The sequence below is a fragment of the Cyclopterus lumpus genome, chromosome 23, assembly GCF_009769545.1.
Source record: "Cyclopterus lumpus isolate fCycLum1 chromosome 23, fCycLum1.pri, whole genome shotgun sequence".
NCBI classification, from domain to species: domain Eukaryota; kingdom Metazoa; phylum Chordata; class Actinopteri; order Perciformes; family Cyclopteridae; genus Cyclopterus; species Cyclopterus lumpus.
The window spans coordinates 14,194,894-14,222,612 of NC_046988.1; the positions used below are offsets into that span (position 1 = coordinate 14,194,894).

General features: G+C 45.4%; 2 protein-coding genes across 3 annotated transcripts; one reads left to right on the plus strand and one right to left on the minus strand.

Annotated features, from left to right (window-relative positions):
• Positions 1-826: 826 nt before the first annotated feature.
• vezt (vezatin, adherens junctions transmembrane protein) lies at positions 827-11,193 on the minus strand. Its single transcript, XM_034526681.1, is given in 13 exon segments — positions 827-1,979; positions 2,210-2,417; positions 2,512-2,592; positions 2,594-2,619; positions 2,848-3,041; positions 3,663-4,033; positions 4,270-4,417; positions 4,716-4,874; positions 5,609-5,893; positions 6,256-6,440; positions 6,539-6,628; positions 9,375-9,506; positions 11,030-11,193. Coding segments are annotated over 13 exon segments (2,448 nt in total). The 5' UTR covers positions 11,066-11,193; the 3' UTR covers positions 827-1,446.
• A 387-nt stretch (positions 11,194-11,580) lies between these two features.
• fgd6 (FYVE, RhoGEF and PH domain containing 6) lies at positions 11,581-27,450 on the plus strand. 2 transcript variants are annotated; one of them, XM_034526700.1, is made up of 21 exons: positions 11,581-11,865; positions 13,488-15,450; positions 17,452-17,563; positions 18,918-18,985; positions 19,066-19,096; positions 20,536-20,687; positions 21,353-21,509; positions 21,779-21,866; positions 22,644-22,694; positions 22,794-22,852; positions 22,954-23,025; positions 23,171-23,239; positions 23,613-23,696; positions 23,866-23,945; positions 24,063-24,165; positions 24,253-24,396; positions 24,510-24,612; positions 24,883-24,977; positions 25,090-25,218; positions 25,319-25,467; positions 25,959-27,450. In XM_034526700.1, exons 1-21 carry the CDS (start codon positions 11,856-11,858, stop codon positions 25,999-26,001), a joined length of 3,762 nt encoding a protein of 1,253 aa, XP_034382591.1. In that variant the 5' UTR covers positions 11,581-11,855; the 3' UTR covers positions 26,002-27,450. The 2 variants fall into 2 exon arrangements, with proteins under 2 accessions (XP_034382591.1, XP_034382590.1); XM_034526699.1 differs by having other exon boundaries at positions 24,489-24,612; positions 25,959-26,066.
• The last annotated feature ends 269 nt before the right edge of the window (positions 27,451-27,719 follow it).

Below are 27,719 nucleotides of genomic sequence, written 5' to 3' on the forward strand. Positions count from 1 at the left end.
AATAAAACTAAATGTTTGACCAATAAATCTTTGTGATATAATCTGATTAATGCCCCATCTTTAATCCTAAATGTAATGCTGAACAAACGTGCGTCGTCCTTTATTTACGTTTGTGTGTGTGTCTCCATGCTTCCTCTGGTAACCCGCCCCCCCCCACTCCTGTGTTTAACGTCACATTGCTATGAATTGTGGGTAATTCCCACGGTTCAAAGTCTGCATCTAAAAGGGTTCATACGGGGCTTAAAATGTCTGCCAGAGACTCAAAACACTCTGCGATTGGACAGAAGGGAGTCGAACTAAACCCTAAAAAAAAAAAAAAAAAAAGGCCGAGATGGCTTTAAAAGTGGAGCGCCAGCTGTTGAGGGGGAGACAAAAGCAAAATCCCACAAAACGTATCGAGTAACTCACCGAACCTGTTTCTCTTAAACCCCCCCCCCCCTGGCCGTGAGAGCCTCTGAAACACGAGCAGCACAAAAAAAAAAGACTTCAAATACATCGAAACTCTTCCAAGAACGGTGTTTTATTTCACGTTTTGGAAAATGCAGGAGAGAGGGGGGGGGGGGGGGTCAAGGCCGAGGTCAACGTGGTGTCAGACCGGGAGGGAATACACCAGGGCGGTGACACTCGTATGGCAACATCATAGGAAACACAAGTTATAGATTGCCCTCACATGAGAAAACAAAAATAAAAATCACCCCACTTTTTTCTTTTTTTGGTATTACTTTACAGGCATTTGATTTTTAAACCTCACAGCAGCACACAGATGCGTCCATAAAGTGTCTCTTTCCTCAGAGTGCGCCCCTGTAAACAAAGACGCCGAGGGTGGGGGGGTGGACCGGTTTCAGTCGACATGAACATTTCTGAGATACAATAGTGTTGCATTCCAAGTGGGATCGTGTCCATTCAGGCAGTAAGTAGAGGGATGGAGTCGCAGAAAGGGACAGAAATAAAGAGCCCAGAGTAGAAAATACCATTCTACTTCCTAATTCAGTGTAACTGTCTGACGGCACATTTACTAAAGTACTGTACTAACCACTTGAAATCGTTTTGAAAACTGTAATTAAAACTTTTATTCTCAAAAAGAATCCAATAACATTTTTTTGTATTTGTATTTTCTTTAATCTATGGAGCCAATTGCTTGTTTCCACACCTGCTGAATGACTGAGAACAACACACACACATAAACACACATAAACACACACACACACACTGTGTGGATGACAGAGTGAATTGTTCTGGTCTTCTACTGAAAAGTCATATTTTGTTTTAGTGGTTCTGGTACCTGAGTTTTTAACAGCGAACGAGCAGTAAGAATTGTGGGTAACGAACGAACAGTAAAATGGCCGGACGGGTAATGGAGAGTTAATTTGAAACCGTTAAAGACAGACGCGTCGATAAAAGACATCGGACATAAATACAGTCTCTGTTCAGCCGTCGGGTTTAACTTCAGTCCTCCTCGGGGGTTCGTCTGTCCTCCTCCTCTTCCTCATCCTCATCATCCTCATCGGCGTCTCCGAACGTCTGCTCCTCCATGGCGATGAGCGACTGCGAGCGCGCCGCCACCTGAGCGGCGAGGGCGGAGCTGAAGCTGAGGGTCTCCGAGCCGTGGATCTCCGTCAGCCTGTCCATCACGGAGACGGCGGGGGCTTTGGGCTTCAGGCAGCAGTCCAGGCCGTTCTGGCCCTCCCCGTCCCCCTCCTGCGGGGCGCCGTCGTATTGGTGCAGCTCGGACGCTCCTCCTCCTCCTCTGGCGCACACCGAAGCTCCTCCCAAATCCTCCGAACCGCAGCTGAACTCCGTCGAGGGGTCGAGCCCCGCCCCGCCGTCTCTTCCTTCCCCTTCCTCCCCTTCGTTTCCCGCAGAGCACTCCGAGAAATGGTTTCCGTCCCCGTCGCCACTTTCCGCCGTTCCCAGAGAGGTCGGAGCGTCCAACAGATTCGTGACCGGATCGGGACTCTCGCCGTGAGCGGAGGGAGCGGCTGCGAGAACGAGGACACGAGTTTAAAAATCAGGGCATTACAAAATCGGAAAAAAGTCATAACAACTCTTCAACATGATTTAGTGATCGAACACCCTTTAAATGTATATGGTTTGTCTTCTTTGAGTGGATTAGGGCTTCAACTAAGTTATTTTTATTGGTGACTGATCTACATCAATACACAGAGAGAGAGCGAGAGAGAGGGGGGGGGTGACGTGGGTCAGTGCAGACCTTGGTCGTTGAAGAGCAGCTGCTTCCTCTTCATCCTCTCCCCCTCTGACGCACGGAAGCCCAGCACGGCTTTGAGCTCCGACAGGACGCGGCGGGACTCCTCCCTCTCCCGCTGCTGCCGCTCCCGTTCCTCCGGTGACAAGATGTCGGACCAGGACCCTCTGCCCTCGCCGTCAGAGTCCGAGTCCGACACGTAGGCCTCCCACTCCTGGTCAAAAACAACAACAACAAAGAGGTTGACAGCAGGAAGACGACTGTGGTGGGAGAGTCTCGGTGTGCAGGAGCACGGTGCAAGATCTCACCAGCTCTTCTGGCACAGGGTCTCTGTCCAGGATCAACGGGTAGGACGGAGGAGGAGCAGGAATCCCGGGCACGGGGGGGGACACACTGCGCCGGACCCTCGGCGTTACCTGCAGAGATGGTGGAGACTGACGTTATTGCGAGGCCGCTCTGATTGGTCTGCGTCTCATCCCACATTGTGAGGGAGCTCCTTCCTCCACGACTACCAATAGTCTAGATTCACGGTAAAGGTGGAAGTCTGTGCTAAAAACAGGACCTGTGTAAATATGGAAACTGATATAGTCCTAAAAGGGGGTGTTCTTGTCGGCTGAAGCCTCATATCTTAACGTTGAGCTCACCTGAGCAGGCGTTGACCCGTCTCAGCATGCGCTCCACCTGGCTGATGGTGTTCTCCCAGCAGCCCGAGCTGGCGTGCATGTGCGGCTGCAGCTGGTGCAGCCGGTCGCTGAGGTCCTGGTAGCCCTCCAGCGTCAGCTCCGTCGGTTCCTTGGACACCATCAGTTTCTCCAGGTCGTCCTCCAGGATGATCATCCTGACGATATCAGAGACAGAAGAGGAGGAGGACTGTTGACGAGTCTGCGAGGCGTCACTTTTCACTACGTTATCTTCTGTTGCAGAAGAAACTCAAGCTGCAGTCATAAGATTCAAGCTATATTTGAAAGAATCAGTTTCATGAACATGAAATCCGACAGAAACGGGGGTAAAATGTAATTTCAAACAAAAAATGTGATGACCTCTCTTGTCTATAAATCTCTGCTCCTCTTTCTTGTTATGGCTTCGATGTGTGTTCATCCCAATGCACTGTGATGGCAGGGCATAAAGTAAATGGCCCTTTCATATTCAGGACACATGGCGTGCAGGGAAATCATCCTAATATAGTTGTGTGCCGTTCCTTCTTTTTGACCGCTGTGAAATTAATGAAGGAAATCCGCGAGGAATAATGGAATTTTTCTAGTCCCTGCAACTCCACTTTCTTTACCCGTATTTATGTCTTTGCGATGTCATTTATTTACGCTTTGCTGGCGGAGCGACACAGTTTCCCCTGACTGGTCATTAAAGTTTCGGCTACTATCATTGGAAGTGAAAAGCGAAAGGAAGTCAGGATATTGTGTGTGTGTGTGTGTGTGTATGTGTGTGTGTGTGTGTGTCTCACTCGCTGAGCAGGGCCTTGAGGTGCAGCTGCAGGCTTCGGATGGAGGAGTGCAGGGTGTTGAGCTCTCGGCATTTCTCCCGGACCCTCCCCGTCTTGTCGGAGCCCGGCGTCCTCACCTGGGTCTCGAAGTGCCGGTGGAAGTCGAAGCTGCGCTGCACTTCGCAGAGGCAGGTGGCCAGAGCGTGATGGAGGGGCTCCGTCACCGCGGCGATGGAGCGGTGCAGCGGGGGAAGAGGAGGAGGAGGAGGAGGAGGTGAGGCATCGCCGCTGGCTCCGCCCTCGTCCGGCTCCTCTATTCTTCGCGGCGAGAGGAGGAGAGCAAGTCGTCGAAAACATTCGGAGCTTTGCCCCACCCACAGCTGGAACAGCATCTATGAGGACAGCAGTTATGCATTAAAGCCTTTTAATCAGTCCTTAATTTGGCTTTTTTTTAGCCGTCAGCTGTTGCTCGTTGCCGTCTTTTTACTTCTTGAGCCCAAAATGCGGTGAATCATGAATACACTGTAAAATAGTGAGCATACAAGATGGGCAGAAGAGACGTGGATGAAGACTGAGCTTCTTCCCCGTCTTGTCGATAGTTGGAGGAAAGCCTGGAAAGAGGCCTCACCTTCAGGGCAGGCAGGCTGTAGTCGTCCGTCAGCTCCTGAGCCTGCTCGTCGCCCAGGTGCTCGATCCCCAGGCCGAGGCCCAGCTCCTTCAGAGGCACGGCGGACACATAGTTGGTCACGTTATCGATCTCAGAGTTCAGAGGGAACGTTGAGAGGGGTTAAGGACGCATCCCTCTTACAATATTTGTGTCTCACAAAAAGATTACTCGTAATCTTATCGTGAGTCGTTTCCTATTTGCAAATTGCATGTAAATACCTAGAAAAGACGACAAAGCATCTGCATGCATCTCAAACATTATTTGTCGAGGAAAGGGAATGAATTTGAGTTTTGTTTTTCACTAATAACAAATCCAGACTAGCTATCCTCTAAAAAAATACAAAAGAGGCAAAACAAAAAACCTGAAGACACACTTATGCAACGTGGTTCTCTCACGGTAAAGGATATGCCTTGAGCATGTGACAGGTGGCTCTCCGCGAGGCTCTGAAGGCCGTGCGGAGCGCCCGGTACAGGGCCTTCCTCAGTCCGATCAGCTGCTGGCCGCGTGGCACCGCCCCCGCCCCCGCCCTGCTAAAGGAGCTGGCCGCACTCACCCTGTCGAGCAAACTTGACAAATGAAATGTGATACAACTGTGGAGCCATCCCAAAGAGGCAGGGGAAGGGGTGGGGGGGCACAGAAAACACTGAACGCCACATCACTAAAGACGACACACGAGACGAAGACCAACAAGACAATACGACATGCTATAAAAAGGAATATAAACATGCTGAATCGCTCTCTTACCAGAGAGTTACACGACAAGACCAACAGCACTCTCATGTCTGTATGGTAAATATGAAGCTACAGCTGGTTAGCTTAGCACAAAGACTGGAATCAGGGACAAACCGCTACCCGGCTCTGTCAAAATGTAACAAAACCCACCTACCAGCAGCTCTGCAGCTCAGTAACTAACATGCTATAACTCGTTTATAGTCGTTTATCCATTTAGTGGCTTGATGCTACTAATCAGCTGCAGACTGTGGCTTTATTTACTGTACAAACATGAGGTGTCAGCCTTCTCGTCTAACTCTCGGCAAGAGTTAACCATCTAAGTGATTGAAGTATAATGCTGAAGTGGGGTTTCATGGACGATGATCGAGCTATACTCACAGACGGACAAGTGGAGGTCTAAAGAGCTACCATGGATAATAAAACACCGACGGACACGCTACCTGACGAGGTTAGTTAACGAGTAAATCAACTCAGCAGGCTTGAACCAGTGGAGACATGACAGGAAATGCACATGAACACGATGTGATTGGGTGACGCGTAGACGTAAAAAACAAAGCAGCACACTTACAGGGTAAACCCTCTGGAGATGACCTCCGTCTCCTGCACCAGGCGCAGGGCTTTACGAGACAGCCCCGTCAGAGTCTTGCTGTTGTGGACCAGAGTCTGGAGCTGCGTGGCCCGCGAGTGGACGGCTCTCTGCATGCGTCCCCGCCTCCACAGCAGGACCCCCCTCATTCCCAGCCAGCCCAGGAGTGCCAGGCTCCACGGGGCCGCGGCCAGCGACCACGGGCCCCCGGACGCCGAGCAGCAACCCAACAGCACCGCAGCCAGGCCGACCAGCCCCGCCATGTCCCTGAGTGAGGACAACAGGCAGGAGTTCTGATTGGTGCAGCCATTAACAGGAAGTACTGTACGGTAACCTTTTCCCAATATCGTTGCAGTGTCACTAGAATACCAAGGAAGGCAGATACTGAATTGATCAAATCTTGCTTTTCTGCAGGTCTTTGATTAAAACTTCTGCTTGGATCCAGTAAATTCACAGATAAACATTTGATGGACTAAGAGGATCACCTGACTTTACTTTTTTTACTGTTTCAGAGGCCATAGCTTCAGTTTGTTCTGCCGTCATATTGGAATGCTTTATATTCTTTAGCGAAACAATCATGTTGCCCATCCACTATACATCTGTGTGCGTTTGTTTCCCCAACAACGCACCATAGGGAGGGCCTGGCTAGGAGCCTGGGTCTGGGCAGGACGACCGCTCGGCTGGAGGAGCCAGAGGCAGACGAGCCGAGAGTGAGCAGACTCGGGTCCAACAGCTCGATCAGCTCCACGTCCTCCTGCAGCAGCACGTCCTGGTCCAGAATGCACTTCACCGAGTACTGGCCGAACACACAGTCCTGGAAGAAATGGAGAATAATTGATGCCTTTTAAAACTATAAAACAAGTGAAGTTGCCGGTTGCCAGCATTCCTTTCCCGTTTCCCCACTCTGCCTACCAGCTGCTGGCCCATCTTCTGAGACGCAGCCGCCCGGTGAAGCGGACTCCACCTCCACAAGGTTTCAGCCAGTCTCCGGAAGCGTCCGCCCTGCAGATCACACACAGGGGAAAGGTTATAATTCAGTCGATTAAGTAACAGCTCCGTGCCAGTTGTGTGTGTGTGTGTGTGTGTGTGTGTGTATATATATTCTCTCTCTCTCTCTCTCTCTCTCTCTCTCTCTCTCTCTCTCTCTCTCTCTCTCTCTCTCTCTCTCTCTCTCTCTCTCTCTCTCTCTCTCTCTCTCTCTCTCTCTCTCTCTCTCTCTCTCTCTCTCTCTCTCTCTCTCTCTCTCTCTCTCTCTCTCTCTCTCTCTCTCTCTCAAAAGGGAGTATCCCAGGAGACGAACTCTTTCAGGCCACAACAATAAGTGCAATGCGTGTTTGTAGAAACACTCACTCCCCGGTCTCGCATAGCCCTGTTGTGGCACCAAAACCACACAACCACTTCAGTTGGTTGAATTTTCATTTCGTAGTGTTATGACTGAATGTTTACATTTCTGGCATCAATAAAACTTGTTATCCTTTCCAAATATATGGTTGGCAGATGGAAAGGAAGGATTCTTTATGCTGCAGAAAAAGAAACAAGTTTGTATGTCTTTCATTGAAGACGCCCACACACACACACACACACACACACACACACACACACACACACACACACACACACACACACACACACACACACACACACACACACACACACACACACACACACACACACACACACACACACACACACACACACACACACACACACACACACACACACACACACACACACACACACAACCACAACCACAACCACAACCACAACCACAACCAGAGTTACGCGGTGCATTACAATTTAAAGTGTGTAAACATTTCGATGCATAACAAACCTCCGGATGTTCAAAAATGTTGCTAGTTTGCAAGTGCTTAAGAGCCTAAATAAAAAAAAACAAACTGTGTAAAGCCAAAAAGCATGAATCGGATCTTTTATTCACTAAACAGCTTAAGAGTGTTTCGTGGAAAGGATTTGTTTAAAATAAACGGGACTCTTGAGGCTTTGGCTTTAACAATGTTATGATTCTTTTTACCCTTAAAGTAAAGAGAATCCTGTAGAAAACATCCTCATAACATCCTGTGAAGTGCGTGTGCTCTGGGGGTTAATGACCTAGTCTAGGGAAGCCTTATTCGTCTAAAGGCTGCAGTAGTATAGATTACTGATTTGAGAGACTGGGCTTTCACACAACACCGGTCATCAGCCTCAAAGTAGGTCACATGGCCCCGTCTTCTCCGTCGATTTTCCAAGCGGCTAATCTCATCCGATACCACCGCGGCGATGATGTAAACCGTGTTCGGGTCCGCTCGCCCCCCTCACGACATCCTGCCTCAGTCTGTTTTTATGCTCATGGGTATGCTCCCGGTGTCGCGCAGACGGCACGGCACGCCATCTTCCAGACACACTGGACCGATGGAGGATGGACACACTCGAGCACGGGCGGCCTGTGTGTGACGGCCGGTCTGTGTGTGTAAAGCGTGCGGTGCTTTTGAAGGGGATAGTTTGACATTTTAGGAAATATGCTTTTGGGCTTTTCTTGCTGTGCGCTAGACAAAAAGATTGATACCACTCTCATATCTGTCTATTCACCGTGGAGCAAAGAGGTGGGTAGCCTAGCTTAGCGTAAAGCAGAATACATTTTACAGACCCGATGAATCAACAATTAAAGTAATAATTCGCCGCCGCCCTTAAAGCATGTATACTGTGCACAATGTTTTGCACGGGCTCAGACTTTATCTAAGCTCCAGGAAACTGGTCACACAGGGACGAGCCGAAAGGTTTCCTGTCTCATCCGAATCCCTCATCCTCCTTAACTCCCTAGAACAACAGCGTCCCAGAGAGGAAGCGTGACACGTACGGAAAGTTCCTGGACGAAACAAACACAAAACAGTTTCCCGTCGCAAGAAGAGGGGAAAGGAGGGTGGTGGGTGTGTGTGTGTGTGTGTGGGGGGGGGGGGGGCTCCCTGGACACATTACTCCTCTGTATGAATCACAGGTCGACTCGAACGACAGTCATCTACGGTTATATTAATGCAAGTGCCGATCAAAGTTTACAAGTTCCTTTGATTGCCGAGTTGCAGTGCAAACAAATCTATTAAAAACAAGCACGCAGATGTGAATGTCAACAGAACACACAAACACAATTTGTAAGAAGACGCTTCCAGAGAGATGGAATAACGTCAGAGGGAGAGAAAGTTTCGGCTCTCTTTCTTCTAAAGCAGGAGAGAGATGCAAAAAAAAAGGGGGAATCCCCTGTGTGCGTGACTGAAGATTAAAGAAAATGCAAGACAAAATACCTGCATCCGTGTGTAGGAAGCCCTTGTTGCCATGTCTCGTTTGACTAAAGCAAAGATTGTTATAAACCCGTTCACATAGCGGTCTGTGGGCCAAACTGTGTTACTGTTTGGAGTCAATAGTTGAATTAATTACTTTCTGTCTGACTGCGCAAATCAAACACACACACACACACACACACACACACACACACACACACACACACACACACACACACACACACACACACACACACACACACACACACACACACACACACACACACACACACACACACACACACACACACACACACACACACACACACACACACACACACACACACACACACACACACACACACACACACACACACACACACACACACACACACACACACACATCGTTTGAATAGTGGTGCAAGCTATTTTCTCACATTAATTAATTGTAGTCTATAAAAAAAAGTCAGAAGAAAACTCACTGAAGTTTTCCTTGGATCTCCGTAGGGGAGGTCTCCCTCTTCGCTGCCATATTCGTCCTCCTGTGATGCCGTCGGACATGCCTCGAAGTCTGTGTGCCCTAGATCATGCAGGTACTGGAAAAGAGGGGAGTTCTGCAAAGAGAGAAAGCGAAGAGACAGATCAATGCCGTCGTTGAGGAAGCAAGGGACATAATATTAGTGCCAGGTGGAGGGAACTTGTGGAGAAAATGTGGCGATTAGGTTATCGGTCTTGTGGAGCACTTTCTTGCTGCCGCACTGGCCGTCTCTTCTGGCAATGCCCTCGTCTCTCCCCAACCACCTGCCAGCATTTTTTTAATTTTTTTATTAATTGATTCAACTAAAGCCTTTGATATTGTCTATCGTAGGCGAAGCAGCATTGAGCGCTCTAGACCGCTTGCTTCTCGAACTACAATGCCTATAAAAGATATTCCACCTCCCCCCCCTTGGATGTTTCACCCTTTTGTTGCTTTTATACATGACATCATGGTCAATATAATATAATGTTCTTTTCTCTTGCTGCTGCAGTCCTGTGTTGCATGTTTGGTCTTACCTCTTGCAGTGCACTCCTTTTGTTCTGCTGTTGTGTCTGCAGGTCTTTATGTAACGCTTGCTGCCATTGCACGCCATTCGTTGGCAGTTGCCGTCTTTATGACTCGCGATATTTCTTTTCAGGAGGCTGTGTGCCTTTTGCCAGGTCACCGTTGTAAATGAGAATGTGTGTGTTAGGGACTTATCCGAAAAATAAGTCTGATGCGGGATGAGCTGATTTTGCACTAGTTTTGTGTGAATGTGGCTAGCCTACTTTCCCCTCTTTCTTTACCTTCTTTCCTCCATGCAAGCTACTTGTTCTGCTCTGGGAATAAATGGTAAAAAGCTTTAAGTGCCTTCTTCACATGTGAATCTGTAAATCACTAATAGTCTTTTTTTTTAAAGCCTCTTTTAGTGCACCATGGACACAGGACTACATGCAAGCACAAGTCATAATAATCCTGTCTACTCAGAGGAATAAACACCAAGTGATGCTGTTTCTTATCCTGAAAAGAAGACGAGAGGATAAAGAAAGAACAAAACATCCCATGCTAGAATTTGTCCTAAAGATGTCTGCAACCCAGCTGCCGGGAACACATAACTCAGCATCTCTGCTTTGGTTTTTTGGTTGCTTGCAGACAGCTGCAGGGGTGCATTTCAGTTTAATGTAATTAACCCATCATCCAAGCCTAGATGGCAGCCACACAATTGAATGCTACTCACGTGCATAGTCACCATCCAGACGTAGAGTGAGTGAGTGTGTGTGTGTGTGTGTGTGTCAAGGTCCCCCCCCACCCAGAACCGACGCATTGGACCTGGTCCTCCCCACCCCGCCTCTGACTCCCAGTCTAATAACGATGAACCACCAACAACAACACTCAGCTCCCTCTCGTGACCCACAAAGCTCTTTGTGCAGAAACACAGCTAGCAGCCAGCCAGATATGTGGATTTGTTTGGGGTCGCCAACGCATGACAACAGGGGGCATTAACGACAGCTAGCTAGTGCTAGCTGTCGTTAATGCCCCCAGGAAGCCAACGTCTGGAGGTGTGACAAAGCATCCACAAGTTTAGATTAAATTTTAAAAAACAGCGTATGTAATACAAACCTCAAATACCACATCTTCGTCAAACTCCTCCGTCATTGCTCTCCGCCATTTATACACCGCCCGTTGGCATTCTGAAGTTGGAGGCGACGGGGCAGTCGGGAACAAGCCGCTGAGAAGTTGGTTGTTAGCCGGTTGCTAAAACTTAACGCATAAAACTACATTTCCCATAATGCACATTGTCTTCGACCGCTGTTTGCTCGCGAGCGAAACGGTAAGAGCGCCTCAAGTGGGCGCGAGGGGCGACCGTTAGGGGAAAAAAAGCGAAGCGAGGAAATCGAGTGTAAAGTCAGCCGGTGTATTACCGGAAGTCCATTTCAAAATAAGAAGCTACCATTTATTTTCAACTATTTATTGTCAATTGAAATAACGGAATCGATCGGAATTATATTTATATTTACTGAAAATACACAACCGAACTTACATGTATGCTTAATTATGTGTATCACGTACAAATTACAACAACTGCACCAGATCGTCTTCAACGATTATTTTTATTTTGAAATCTACACGCGGAAGTGTTTTTGTTTCGTCGTGTCCTACTTGACACTGTTGGGGGGGGAAAAAAAAGCACCGTGGCTGAAAACTTTTTTTTTTATTTTTTTGGTGGAAAAATGGGAAAAGTAAGAACCGCAAAGACTTCAGCCGTGCATCCGCTGGCACGATAAGGAGCGACAGCGATGGATTCGCATGTTTTCTTCCCCCCGGAGTGGTTTTCAAACTGACAATGGTGTCGACGGAGGAAAAAAAGCAGATTTTCTCGCAATTCCATTGAAAGTAAAAAAAATAATAATAATTTACTCATGGAGAAAGGAGCAAGTCGGGAGTCATGAGCACAGGTTTGTTTCCTAAACTAAATACACACACTCAGCACGTTTATATGCAGAATACGGACGAACCGTGCAATGTTGAATGTGACAATGTTTCCGTTTTGATATTGAAGCCACGCACAGCTGCAGCTGGAGGGGGTTAAATCCTTTGTCTTAAAAAACATCTGTCCTGCTGTTGATGTAACGACGCGTTGCAGCGCTAACTTCTGATATAAAACACGGAACACGTGTCCGGATGAAGAGCTGAAGCTTTAGTGCGCTGAGATATGCGAGTTGGGCTTATTGTGATGGGTCGTGTTTCCGCGACGGGAGCGTGATTTTAGTCCAGATACCTGGCGTGGCTTTTTTTTCTTTTTTTTTTTTTTATAAATACACATCGAAAACACAAGGCCAAACTCCGCTCAAAAAAAACTTGTATTTCCTCGTTAAATCTTTTTTAAAGTCTCTATATATATCCACCGACATACTTATTGTGCTTTTTATGGCACTGGCAAATTCGGCTGATGCATTAAAAGAGAACAAGTGACATTTTGGATCCTAAAGGTGCGATTCTCCGCCCGTGCGTGGTTCAATTAAAAAAAAAGGAAGAAAAAAAAAGAAGTTTTTGGCAAACAACTTCTTAAAGTGGAACTTTTCTCATAGAAGGTGCATGTCGAATGGAAAAGGGCCTACACGTGTTAGTTACTGTGCAATAACCTGGGTGTTTATGTGACTTTCATGCTTACCTGGAGCGAGTGTCTCTCTCTCTCTCTCCCTCTCTGTCTCTCCCTCTCTCTCCCTCTCTCTCCCTCTCTCTCCCTCTCTCTCTCTCCCTCTCTCTGTCTGGGAGTCACAGCGGTTTTCTGGTCGCTGGCCCTTTTTGGGAAACATCCGCTCGATGACTCCACTTCTCGTGGTTGTCGGCCAGCCAAAAGTTTCAGTCGAAGTAGAGCGGAACATTTAAAAAAAAAAAAAAATCGCCTACTATGTCAATTCACAGCTTTTATTATTATTATTATTATTATTTTTATTGTAGAGACTGTTTTTTTTGTTGTGTTTTTGTATTTCAACTTTATTTAACCAAATGAATCAGTGATTTTCTGTCTGCTTCTAACTTTAGTAAATGATTTACAGTAAATACATACAAGTCGATACGCTGACTCAATACGTGCCTCAAACAGACCTTAAAGCCTAGTTCATGACTTTTAGAAATGCGAGAAAAAAAACAAAGCCGGAGCAGAAAGACAGATGAATGTTGAATAAAGAATATACCAATCTAATTATACTATTGGTTTCTGCTGATTTTAATTTTGTATTTAGATTATAATTCAAAACAGGAAGGAAGAGACAAATCCAGATTTACTTTGTATTTTCTGCCGCAAGTAAGAGGTGAAAACAGCCCGTTGCTCATTCGTCAGATTATTACTTTACTAATCGAGTTGAGCAGATGTGATACAAGTTTAATTCTAATTTCAATCCCTGGATTCATTTCACACATTATTCCAACCCTCAGTGACCTTTTGACCCCGAGCTTTAATTACAGCTTGCAGCTGTCCATGCTTATACTAGAGCAGGTGTGCATGAAACATGCTCTCCTCTCATCATTTTAGACTTTTTTTTCTGTAAATCTCTTCCCTCTTCTCTACATGCAGGTGTGAAGAAGCCTCCATTAGCTCCCAAACCTAAACTCCCTGCCACCACCAAACCCTCTCCCCCACCCATCGCCCCCAAACCAGGTCTTCTCTCCCAACCCTCCCTCGCTACTCTCAAGAGGACTAAACCGACTGTTGCCCCGAAACCCTCCATTCCCAAATCCACAGCCTCGTCTCCCCCCATCTCACCCCTGCCACCTAAACCCGGTGAACCCTTCATCCTAACTGAGGAACAGCAGGAAGCTTTGGGCGACGGCCTCTTACTTCTTAACTCCAGAAATGGGATTTTATCAGAGACGAACGGACGTGACTCGGATTACATCATTCCCACCTGCTCCTGTGGGCTCCGGGATTGTTCCCAGTGCCGGCGTCTGGAAAACGGGAACACGACTGAGATTGGGAGCGATTTGCACAAAGAGCCGTCGCAGAATGGAATTTCTACAGAAGGATTCACGGGGACGCCGCCGCAAGAGGGAGCAGACAACCAGGAGGAGGGAGTCGAGAAGGGGGAAGGTGGAGGGATTAGCAAAAAGCCCAGGGACAAACCTCAAAGACTGAGACACCTGGATCGGGGATCCGTCAACAAAGAGGCGCAGAGGACTGTCAAACATCAGGAAAGTGCTGATGTAGCGAAAGTGAATGTACAGGCCGAGGCCCAAAACACAGATTTAACAGAGTCTATGTCAGCCTGTGATGTTGCAGGCAGCATCATTGTCCCCCCGAGTATTCCTCCCCGTGAACCTTCTGCAGAGTCCTCGCGGGTGGAACGCGGCGCTCCCAACAGGTCTCACGCCGACCTGCAGGTCCCCGCTGCCCCCAGTAAGCCTCTCCCAGTCCCTCACCCGCGCAAACCTAAAAAGCCGGCCCTGGTGAGGCAGGATGGCGTGGAGCGCAGTGCCCCGGATCAGGTGGCGGAGGAACGAAGACAGCGAGAGGACGAGGGGAGACCGAGTCCAGCTGACGGCGAGGAGCTCGAGCAGGACACGTGCGACGACCTTTCACCCCAGAAGGACTCCGGTTCGGGGGACGATGAGACCGGCGCACCCGTCCCCCCTCCTCGACAGACCTCCCTCTCGCCTCGCCTTCAAAGAACGGCCCACGTGGCGCCCCCTCTGAACAAAAACACCTCCCACTCCTTAGTCCTGCTCTCGCACGCCGACTCGACGAGCCACAAAAAAGGGGGAGTGGAGCACCGCGTGGAGGAGGACGAAGAGGACGGGTACGGCGACTTCGAGCGCTACCCGGTAACTCACAGCCTCCCCAAACAGATAAAACTCGGCTGTCACCCCCCTCTGGCTCACGCGAGGAAGGCATTCTCCGCCGAGGATCAGAGGTCGCCGAGGGCGCCGCCGAGAAAACCTCAGAGACACAGCCTGCCGCCCTCCATCTGTCCTCCCGCACCCCCACACGCCAACACCCCGATGAGAGAGCTGCCCGCGCCCCCTCAGGAGAAAACCGCCTGGCGCTTCACCCGACCCTGCGTGACCTTCTTCAGCCGGCAGATGCCCACCAGGAGCAGCGTGCCGCCAAAGAGCCGAGCGCCGGCGCTGGGGGTCAAGCAGAGGGCGCAGTCCTTCTCGGCGGCCGACCTGGCGACCCGGGCCGACTCCCAAAAGAGGAGCCTCTCTTTCCGGAAGCTGCTGGAGCTCCGTCTGTCCGTCAAGATGCTCCCAAAGCTGCTGGCCAAGGGAGGGCAGTCCCTGGACTGCACCAGCATGGACTCCAGCCCGGGGGGGAGAAGCCTGGAGCGGCCCAGCAGCTGCATGGTGGAGGCGGATATTCTCGCCGAGTACGAAGAGGAATTGGTGGAGTACGAGAACGTTCCCCTGTACGAGGAGATCCCCGAGTACATGAACTTACCGTTTCACGGCGCGAGGCTGGGCTGGTCACATGACCCCGACGGAGCGGATTCAGACATCTACGAAGTGCAGGATCCCTATCTCAGGGAGCACGAGTACGAGAGGTAGAGTATTTCACATATTTAGCAGTTTATGAAATCGCTTTTCCAAAAATATTCAGTTAACAGCGACATAAAACACAGAATGGTAGCAGATCGTTACATTTAAGAAGCTGGAAACATCAAATTTGGCTCATCTGAGGCAGAATAATCTCTCATTCTAATAGAAAAGAACTAAAAACATGCTATTTTCTCAAGATATTATCCATTAAATATCTTTATTTTGCTGTGAACATTGCTAGTTTTGTATTTTACGACGGTTCAGAGCTGCCCGTCGTGGCTCCAGTGTGGGAACCCCGCGGCACAGGTGACAGGTCGGCGGTTTTTGTGTTTCACGAGTGTGTGAAAGTCGGCCTTTTGAGGCCGGGGGCCATCGCGTTTTGAATGGAGCATTGAAGTGCAGCAGGTCGGCCTGTTTTCCTGTGGGTTATTTTCAGTGGCCAGGGCAGGAAATGTCTGAGGATCGCAGAAACGCCACACAGCTCTCTAGAACAGGGAAAATAAACCTCCAGCAACCACCAGCCTCCTCCTCCTCCTCCTCCTCCTCCTCCTGCACGCCCTCGCACTACGTTTAGCCTCTTCCTAACCTCATCGCTCCATTTTTTTCTCCTCTTCTTTCTCATCGCAGTAAATTCCCACATGTTTTAATCTCTCGCGTGGAAAATCAGCAGTTTTTCAGAGGGCCGTATATATAGAAGGTGAAATATCGGAAGAAAAACATAAACTATTTAAGTTGAAGATAAAAATATAGGACGCACTCTTAAAGGAAATTGAACATAACCAGATAAATATATGAATTACAGTATGTTTTTTATGATTTATTGTTTAGTAAGTTAATTCAATATTACATATTGTGCATTTTTTTAAATGTATTATTGCTTTACTTGCATCTATAAATGCTGCTATAGTGAACATAATTCCCTTTGTGGGGTTAATAAAGTAACTATCTGTCTATCTTTAAAAAAGCAAAACAAAGAGCTCCGTACAACTAACCCCATTCAAATAACAATAACAACACTGCAATAATTTAATCTATACAAATATAAAACATTTATTAGTGCTGCTGTTAAAGAGCTAAAACTTTAGAATTTGGGCCTTTTCCGAATAAGTGTGTTAATTGAACAGATTGTGACGAGGAATGAGCGTTAAAGGAAATGTGAGAATTTTTCCCATTTGATATTTATTCTGAGCCATCACCCTGTTTTTGTTGTTGTTGTTGTTATTGTTTTGCCAAAAACTGAGAGAGCTGTGTAGGAGAGAGAGAGACGGCTTATAAAGACATTTTTAATCACTTTATAGAAAAGCATTATGGATATAGACCTCCCTACAACATAATAATAATAATAATAATAATAATAATAATAACAATAACAATAACAAGGACTCGGCAGGATGAAATGAATAAAACTATTAGGACATGACGTAGCCAAAATAATAAAAAATAACTATTTCAATAGCTTTATGAATAAATAATAGTCGGATTCATCTTTTAATTGTGATTACTATCATGAATACTTCTTCATTTGAAAAATGATCCATATCAACCTCAATACAAAAGTAAATGTATGAACATACTGAATTGATAATTAAATAATATCAATAATAATCAGGGGTGCAACTAGCCTTTACGTTCAGTATTGATTATTAACCATCACAACTTCCTATTCACCATCATAACCACTTTCACTGCCTAAAAAATACTTCAATTATAATTTTTCTGTCCATCGACTAATTGATTAATTGTCTAATTGGGACAGTTCTGGTATTAATGATGATGGCGCACATCAAATTTCTTTTTTTTATTGTTGTTATCTTATTTTAGTCTCACCAGGGATTTTCTTCAACCCTCCAAAAGTGATTCTTATCATTCTGGATGTCGTCACCTGGTGATCAATAACACCTCTAATTGAGCTTCGCTCCATGACTCAATGCAAACAAACCTTAATCTTTATTTGTGTTCTTCTGCTGCTCGTGGTTTCATGTGTTTGTTGGCTTGAATGTCTGCAGCGGCTGGCTGGGGCAGGACGTCCACTCCGAGGAGGAGGAGATCCACAGCTCCGATGAGGAGGACGGGAGCTCCGCCTCCAGCAAGGAGCACCTGGACGTGGCCGACCGACAGGTAATCCTCTCCCTGACAGTCGTCACACGGCAACGACTATAAAGTAATAAACCCAATAGCGAACCGAATGTAGCTGACAGGCTCACTTCTATGTTTATTATAAGGCTCATATAAAAGCCAATAAAACATTTATTTTTATTATAACGACATTAGTTAACTAATTATTACAAACATCTGGTTAAAAGTCATTTTTGGTATTTGTTTTCCATTGACGAATTGAAAAACTTTCATTTTATATTTCAACATAAACTTTGTATCTAGTGAATTAAAAAGCCTGCTATGCACTTATATTTAACAAATGAATCAGATTTGGGCTGCAGCAGAAAATTATTATTAATATAATTCAGGTTATTCAGGTTTTATATTCCATCTGATGGATGGAATATAAAACTACGGTGTTTTATTCTCCATCTTATTTAACTTTTTTATTTATTTTTAAAGCACTTGGGGCTGCATTTCTTATCTGAAAGGTGCTGTACAATTCTTTTTATTATTATTATCATTATTGAGTAATCTGACGACTATTTAGTTGATTAATTGATCATTTTCGTTCTGAAAAATTACAGAAATTTGTTCAGAACAGTCCAAAGTTGCAAGATATTAAATTTGCAATTATATTAAACAGAAATCAGCAGAAAGTCCCTCCAGAAAAAAAACTCCCAATTTTGTGAAACAGAGTTTTGTATCGTGCGACCTTCAGGGTCCCTGAACTCCACGTTGGGAACCGACCCCTCGATGTGGCTGCATTTTATTCAGAGTCGATGGGGGGGGGGGGCTGGAGATTGGAGATTGTGTGCACGTCTGCTGCCAAGTGTGTTTCATCACAGCTCTCCAAAAGTGTGTGTGTGTGTGTGTTGAAAGGGGGGGGGGGGGGGGGGGGGGGGGATGGTGAGCAAACACCGAAGGGTTACAGGTTCAGGAATAGCTCTCTGAATGAGCTATTCTTCTTTCTCTTTCTTCCCCCTGTGTGACGCTCTCTATGAGTCTGTGTGTCCGATGCCCCTCAAACCTTCCAGGGTGTCACACATCCAAGACCGGTGTGGGGGGGGGGGGGGCGAGGCGAGGCCACGGTCCAAATTAAGTTATTGAAAGACCGCCCCATTACCATTCAACAACACACACCATGAGAAAGACACAGGGAGAGAGGAGGGGAAGGTCGGCGCTCTGCTTTCGGGCCTCAATCCGAGCTGGTGACCTCAATCTCGATGTTTTTTTCTTTGCGCGGCGTGAAGCAGGATCCCGGTGATCATGGTGCTTTGCAGCGAGCCTGTGAGTCCTAAGGTTGTGTGTGTGTGTGTGTGGGGGGGGGGGAGTCCGCCGTTGTTCGCTGAACCATTTTGTTGTTTTCTTTCAGCAAGAGGACGAGACGAAGAGGAAGAAGGTGGTGCACATCGCCCAGGAGATCATGAGCTCCGAGAAAGTGTGAGTGCTTCTTTGTAATAATGAACACGTAACACGCCATTAAAAGGTCATGTAAGTGATGTGTTATGCTCCTGTTTCAGGTTTGTGGACGTCCTGAAGCTTCTTCACATAGTAAGTGTCTTATTCATCCCAGAGTTGCATTAAAGGAAGAACAGCGTATGTTTTTTTTATTGTGGTTGTTTTGAGTGGCGTTCAAAGCTTCTTTTTTTTCTTCTCGGATGGACATGAATTAATGAGTTCTCGGGCCGGTGTTGTCTTTGCTCAAGTGCCCCGAGTTGAATAATGCAGTTATTCTCCCCCCTTGCCCCCCCGGTGAGCGGCAGTGGGCAGGTAAACGCACGGCCACAAGTAGGGGGGCGGGCTCTTTGATGTGTGTGTGTGTGTGTGTGTCCACTAAACTGTGTGTGAGTCTTAAGTATACAAGTAAAGTTTCCCCCATGTATAATGTAACAGAATAACAACTTATATTTGGAATATTGTCCTTATCTCTTTAATAATCTGATGTCAGTATGTGGGACAGTATTTGAGAAGAGACTTCTACTGCTCTGAAAATAGATATTTAGTAGATTTTAATTGTTTTATCATGTCCTTTTTATGGTGTGCAAAAGTCCGACTATACATTTAGAAACAGACTTGTGGTAGTCGGGGTTCCTCGAGTCTGCAGCATTTGTTCTGCTGAAAGATAAATTATGCAGAATGCTGTGCTGTTGCCCCCCAATGCAGTGTTTCTGAATGAATAATTATATATATATATATTTATATTTATATATGTATATATATATATATATATATATATTTATATCTGTCCAAGGAAAGAGGTCAGAGCACATTCTCCTCTCTCCGCGGACGGCCGCACAGCAGCTGCTTCCTCAGGCCGCAGAGACGACCTCCAGACCCACACATACCTTAGATAATCCTCTGCATGCGTGTGTGTGTGTGTGTGTGTGTGTGTGTGTGTGTGTTATGTTGAGTGTGTGCAGGTGGGCGCGTGGGTTGGAGACATTGTTAGTTCATGTGCGTTTTGTGAACATTAAGACGGCCGTAAGCCGTTTTTAAAACATAAGCAAATGTCGTTCCCTTGAGTTTAATTTATCGCCGTCTTTCGTTGGCCCAGCGCCCGCTGCAGCGGTTCGTGGATATGAACTCCCAGCATGCATTGTTGTCCGTTTTTTCTTCTTTTTGTCAAAGGGTCCAAGAAAAAAAAGTTGTGATAATATTTTAATTTGCTGAGTTTTCTCTTTCTACTTCTTAGCTCTTCTTGTGTTTTTGTTTTGTTGACGTTTCTTTTTTTCTTTTTTTTTTACTGCTAAATGAACTTTGAACCTGTAAAGTTAATGTTACATGACATTCAAGCTGTGAATGAAAAAAAAAAAAAGGATTCTGCCTCCTCGCTTCCTTCCAGGTGGATGTGTGTGTGTGTGTGTGTGTTGGCACAGTGGACAAAGTCAAGAGTGCTGAGTCAGCTGTGCGAGTGTGTGCGTGCGTGTGCGAGCGAGCAAATGCGCGTGTGTGTGTGTGAAATAAAGCACTCACCCTCCGTCTCCTTCCAGGACTTTCGAGATGCTGTTGCCAAGGCAACCCGTCAGAATGGGAAGCCGGTGGTGGATGAGCGGATCCTCAGTCAGATCCTCTACTACCTGCCTCAACTCTACCAGCTCAACAGAGACTTGCTGAGGGAGCTGGAGGAGCGAGTGGCACACTGGTAAACACACGCACACACACACACACACACACACACACGCACATATTTTCTAGCTCCCACAATGCCCTGGGGGATATTTCTACTGATTCAGTGAGTTATAAGCCTTTTTTTTGTCGTCCCCTGAAAGTCGAGTCGCACACAAAGCACAACACACACATTTAAGATTGAGTTATGAATCCAATTAGTAAAAATGGGTTTAAAGTACCCTTTTTTTATCGTCGTGTGTCACGGCTTTAACGACCCCCCGTGTTGATAAATCACCGGTAGAAAACTAACTTCCTGTTTGGTTCCAGGACTCCAGCGTGCCCCCTTCACCTCACGTAAACCCCTCAATTAAAACACCGTATACGGTAGTTTAAACTAAGGTCGGTGTTTAATTCGTCATACAAACCATCGGTTGCTATATTAAATTACTGTAATTGTCGTCCTCGTGAAGTTTTACAGTGCAATCAACAGGTTTAATGGACGCCACAAACGAGTGTTTCGGTTTGTTTACGACCTCTCGGATCATTTCAGGCCTCACGCTGCAGCTCTCCCTAAAACTTCCATGCGAGTAATATGTCGTCCATAAATACTTGAAAAAACAACACACGGTCTTGTACGTTAGTTCGCTTTCGAGTCACTTTTTTTAAATGAACTACTTTTTGTGTCCCGTCGGCTTCCAGGAGCGATCACCAGAGGCTGTCGGACATCTTCGTCCAGAAGGGCCCTTACCTGAAGATGTACTCCACCTACATCCGCCAGTTCGACAACAACGTCGCGCTGTTGGACGAGCAGTGCAGGAAAAACGCAGCGTTCGCCGCCGTTGTCAGAGAGTTTGAGGTAAACGCCGGAAATGCAGTCACGTGCTTGTTTTTAATGGCGAATTATGCGTTTTCTGACCCCGAGAACAGTGTAATATTATTATATAATATTTGTTAATTTCTTTATCTGCGTCTGATTTACTTTGTAGAGGATTTGCATGGAGATTATTAATGTTACGTCATGTGTAAAATACAGTTTCCAGCATTTAAAGAGACAGTGACGTGGTTATAGAAGCGTTGCTGTCACACCTGTGTAAACGGGACGCTTCTGTGTGTGTTCGGTCTCAGATGAGTCCGAGGTGTGCCAGTCTGGCTCTGAAACACTACCTGCTGAAACCGGTGCAGAGGATCCCTCAGTACCAGCTGCTGCTCACAGGTACAAAGGCCCCGACACACCTTCACTGTTCGCTGAAGGTCAAAGGTGACCGCAGGTGAAGGAACCTTGGGAGATCCTCCTTTTTGTTCTGGTACCGTACTGGCACCCAGTGGACGGTTCCAGTAGGATAAGATAATCCTTTATTAGTCTTAGACATTTACAGGATCACAGCAGCAAAGGGGTTAAAGTGCACACTAAAGACACAGTAAAAAATGTCAAAGCAAGTGATTTAAAAACAGTAAAGAATCTACAGTAACTGAATATTATATATACACAGGCAGGATAAATATAGCTATTTTTCACAGCCCTGAGGAGATCGACACAGATTTCTCAAATATTAAAACTATTTCTAAGGCTGCACACTGGAAATGAGGATTTTCCCATTTTATATCATCAAAGAAGGAAAAAATATATATATAATAAAATGTTGTACATTCTGTTTTTATGTCTCGAGAGCAAATATGGATTTGTTTCTTCCCCGAGTGTATCGATGTTCTGCAAAACGATCCGGGAAAATTGGAGATATAAATAGGAACGTCCTATCTGCACTTTGTGTATTTCTCTTTTCTTTTTATTGTAAACATGTTTGCTGCTGCTTCACTGAATTTCCCCGCGGGGATGAATAAAGTAATGAATCATATCATGATGTGTTTTCTCCGTTCAGATCAGAATGATAAGGGTGTTTTTCTTCTTTTTTTTTAAACTCGTCAGCTCTTGCACTTTGCCGCGGGCGGACACCTCTCCTTTTTTCTTATTAATTGAAACTTCTTTTTCCAGACTATCTGAAGAACCTTCCGGAGGACTCGGAGGACTACAAAGACACCCAAGGTCAGATCAAGGACAGCCCCCCCCCCCCCCCCCCCTGTTAGAGTCCACCAGGACGACCGTTCGCCAAATACTAACGTTGTGTCTTTGCTCTCCGTGCAGCTGCTCTGAGCATCGTGAAGGAAGTGGCCAACCACGCTAATGACATCATGAAACAAGGGGTGAGACCTTATTGCACCTTGAAGTCTACTGCTGCCTCGTGTGTGTGTGTGTGTGTGTGTGTGTGTGTGTGTGTCCTCACATCTCTGATGCTGTTTCACAGGATAACTTTCAGAAGCTCATGCAGATTCAGTACAGTCTCAACGGCCACCATGAGATCGTTCAGCCGGGCAGGGTGAGTCCCAAAGTTTTTGTTAACAATTTTTTGCAGCGTCAGCAATAATGGTGCAGTTTCTCTGTGAATCGGGAGTGTTTCGCCACTGCGCATGTCACAGACTGCAGGTGTTTTTTTTCTAAATGCAGCACGTTTGTATTTCCAGGTGTTTCTGAAGGAGGGCACTCTCATGAAGCTGTCCAGGAAAATCATGCAGCCTCGCATGTTCTTTCTGGTGAGCGATAAATAAATCCAGTTTACGTTATGTTGTTGTTCTGCCTTAAAATATATATATATTTATCTATTTATATATATTTATATTTATCTATTTATATATATTTATATTTATCTATTTATATATATATATAGAATTTATATATTTATATCTATATATCTAAATACATATATATTTATATCTATATATCTCATTTTTATATATAGATATATATCAAAAATGGGGGTATATATATATATATATATATATATTATATTATCTTTATATATATATATATATATATATATATATATATATATATATATATATATATATAATTGTTTTGTTTTTTCTGTATGTTTTTCTGACGTTTTCTTGTGTCTGCTTTCTTCAGTTTAACGATGCACTCATGTACACCACTCCGGTCCAGTCTGCCCAGTATAAACTCAACAGTGTCCTCTCTCTAGCTGGGATGAAGGTTAGAGACTGCACTGTGACGGCCCTCTTTATTTTAATATGAGTCCTTTTTTACTTTCATTTTGTTTTATATATATATATATATATATATATATATATATATATATATATATATATATATATAACGTCCATGTTTTAACGTTCTCTGTGATTCCTGGTGTGTTTTCCAGGTGAGTAAGCCGAGCCAAGAGGCCTATCAGAACGAGCTGAACATCGAAAGCGTGGAGCGCTCCTTCATCCTGTCCGCCAGGTCGGTCTCCACCACTTACGTCAAACGCGCCGCGCGATGAGCCGCGAGCTTCTGTGAATTTGAATTGATCGTTATGTCCACTGTCGCTGAGCGAGAGAGTTCTGGTGTGTCTTGCAGCTCCGCTACGGAGAGAGACGAGTGGCTGGAGGCCATCGCCAAGGCGATAGACGACTACACGAAGAAGAAGATAACCTTCATATCAAGTCGAAGTCAGGAGGAGGTACGACTTAACATCTGTGTGTTTGTTTACGTCATACCTCCCTCCTGAATGAGTCCATTTAAACCCTCCCCGTCTCTCTCGACCCAGGCGGAGGGCGTCGTGGACACCGGGGCCCCGTTGGGTTCAAAGGCTCCCATCTGGATCCCAGACCTGAGGGCCACCATGTGCATGATGTGCACCTGTGAGTTCACCCTCACCTGGAGGAGGCATCACTGTCGCGCCTGCGGACGGGTCTGTACCACCACCACTAAGACTACACCGCTGCCCCCCCCCCCCCCCCCCCCCCCCGAGTCGCTGTAACGAACCCCCCCTTCTCATCGCAGCTCCCCCCGTGTGTCCGACAGGTGGTGTGTCAGGCGTGCTCCGCCAACAAGTACTACCTGGAGTACTTGAAGAACCAGCCGGCACGAGTGTGCGATCACTGCTTCGTCAAACTGCAGGAGAACAGTAAGTGAAAACGCGGACAATCAGATGTAAAGCCTGACGACATTATTTATTTAGGAAACCCGTTATAGGAAATTATTTTTAAAGTTTGTTTTAATGTTTTTAACGATTTTAAAGACGGAATGATGGACTAACGCATTGTTTGTTTTTTTGTCTCTCGTGGGATTTGTTGACGGTATTGACGATAACGAAAATACAGAATATATATATAGATGATATAAATATACAGTTTTGGTCTATTTTTATAGATTATTTCCCCCACATTTTTTTTAGGCGACCGCTGTGCTTCAACATCGGTTTCTCCCATCAAACCCGGAGCTTTCTCCTTCACGAGAAAACAGAAGAAGATTCCTGCTGCACTAAAAGAGGCAAGGAACACAAAAAATTGACACCAACATTGTGGTGTGATTTTATTTAGCATCTATTTACGGTCTCAAGTGTTTTTATTATTATTTGTTTGTGCGTTTTTTTTTTTTCCAGGTGTCCGCCAACACTGAGAACTCCTCCATGAGCGGCTACTTAAACCGGTCAAAGGGCAACAAGAAGCAGTGGAAGAGGCTGTGGTTTGTCATTAAGAACAAAGTCCTGTACACCTACGCTGCCAGCGAGGTACGCAATGTGCTCTCCTAAAACACGAGTGGCTTTTTAACTTTTCTTTTCAACCTTTTTTGCTTAGAGTAATTAGTAATTATCTCTCTCCCCCGTTTAGGACGTGGCAGCGTTGGAGAGTCAGCCGTTGCTGGGTTTCTTCCTGAGGGAGGAGAAGAACGGGCCGGCTCAGAAGCTGCAGTTCAAGTTGTATCACAAAAACACGCTGTTTTACATCTTTAAAGCGGACGACATCCCCACCGCTCAGAGGTACCTCCATCACAACGGCAGACGGGGGGGGGGGGGGATGATTTAATTTGAACATGTGTAACTTTAAATAAAGAAGTCAGTCGATAAAAGTTACAGCTGTGGGACACACAGTACGGCGTGATTTACTGCAATGTTTAAAAATGTATTAAACGTCGAAACAAATGGCTGGTTTTAATGTGGACAAATGCGTCACATTTCCTGTGACCTCTTCACAATAAAAGCTTTTAATGTCAAGCAGCAGGATATGTTTGCTTTGAATTACATGCTGTCGATCCGCAGTGCATTTACATTTATATCCTAAACGGTAATGGCGGACTCCGCCACTCACAATAGAGATCATTACTATGTATTCTGTGTGTGTGTGTATATATATATATATATATATATGGCTGAAGAAATGCCAACAATAAACATAAATTGAAGTTATTCTATTATCACATTGAATGCTTTTTTTGTAGCTAATTTCCTGTTTTTGTATTGTTGTCTTTTAGATGGATCGAAGCCTTCCAAGAGGCCATGATTCTTGAACAGTAATTTCAGTTTCCACGGCAGTGAAGTCTCATCGCAGCCCCAGTTGATAGACAACTCACGACACCCCCCCCCCCCCCCCCCCCTCCCCCCCTCCCCCCTCCCCCGATTGATCTCAGGTCAGGGGTCACCAGCTCAGGAAGGACTCCGGATGGACTGTTTACTTCAAAACAGAAACCTGCTCAAAAGAACTGGGTTCTGCTCCTCTGAAACACATCGCCAGTACCAACAACGCCTGCTGGTGCTCAGCAGACGTCGGAGTTTAATGGTTCGTCGCAGCTGTGGGTCAAAGGTCAAGTCCAGAAACGCGCGTGTGTGTGTGTGTGTGGAAGTGAGACGGAAGCGTTGTCGGGGAATATTTAAATGAATTATTTTAAACTGCATGAAGGAATCACTTTTTTTGTGTGAAACTAAATATACAAAACTGTCCGCCTTCATTTGATCGTGTTGACGTGTGTTTAAAAACCTACTGTGTCAAGATCTAAAGATAGAATAAAGAAAAAAAAGAAATACACACGCATTCTGAACGATTTAAACTAGTAAGATTGTTCACCTGAAATAGCATAAAAGCAAAAGTATCGTCGATGTCTGTTTTAAGAGTTTGTTTCGTGCAACAAAGTGGGATTTTACTGTGAAAATCCGGCTTCTACGGAGAAACAGGAAGTTGATGTTCTGCTCCTTCGGTTGATCTCTCTGGTTAAGAGATTTTACTCCTGGTTTATTTTTTTTTATTTTACATGGAAAACATTTAAATGGTTAAAGAAACAACGTCCTGGAGAAAAACTGGAAATGTCATGAATAATGTAGATATTTTTCATTCAATTTTTTAAACCTGTATTTTGCCTGTTAAGCCACATTAGAAATGGTTAAACGGGTCAAACTGCTTATAATGACATGAAAGAGTAACATTGACCCTTTTTTTATATATATATATATCAGAGCCAAGAGCTAATATTTATAAAATAGGAAGATTTATTCTTTCAAAAGCACAGGCTGCCGCTTATTTTGGGAGTCAGGGTCTGTTAGGAAATGTGTTTCCATCAGTTTATTCTTTTAAATTTAAAAGAGAACTTCTCACACAAGAAGGGGATTTTTTTGTAATTTTTCTAATGGGCAAATACTGTGGAAAGTATGCACACACTATATTTCTAAGGAAATGCTCAAAAAGGAAGAAAACATTTTACATTTTTATGCTTTTGTGCTTTATATCTTCTGTTTTTAGATGAATTGCAATAATGTAGGTGCTCTGTCTGACATGCTTCACTAAATCAGGACACATTTAGGCATCCAGTTTGCATGACTACTCACTTTCTAGCCAGGGTACTCGAGGTTTGTACTTTTTAAAAACAGTCGTTGTCCAGGTCTGTTTCCTCTTGGTTAGGTTGCTGTATGTTGCACTACCCAAATGTTTTTTTTGTTTTTTTTTGTGAAGGAATAAAATAGTTAAATCTGTCATTAGAGCTCTCTGGGTGCTGTCGTCATACAATTTCATGTGTGCCTCCAGTTGGGATTTGTGTCCGTGAGGTTATATGTCTGCTAGTCTGGAGCTACCCAGCATGCATTTCTTCACGATTGTACATTAACAGTGACCATTTGTAAACATCTACTCTCTCGGAGTCGGAGTCTTCTATAAACAATGATTCTAAACTGTCAGGCAACAGTTTTTAATTAAATATATATAAATATATATATATAAATAAATATATTGTCCTCTTGTGTTCATT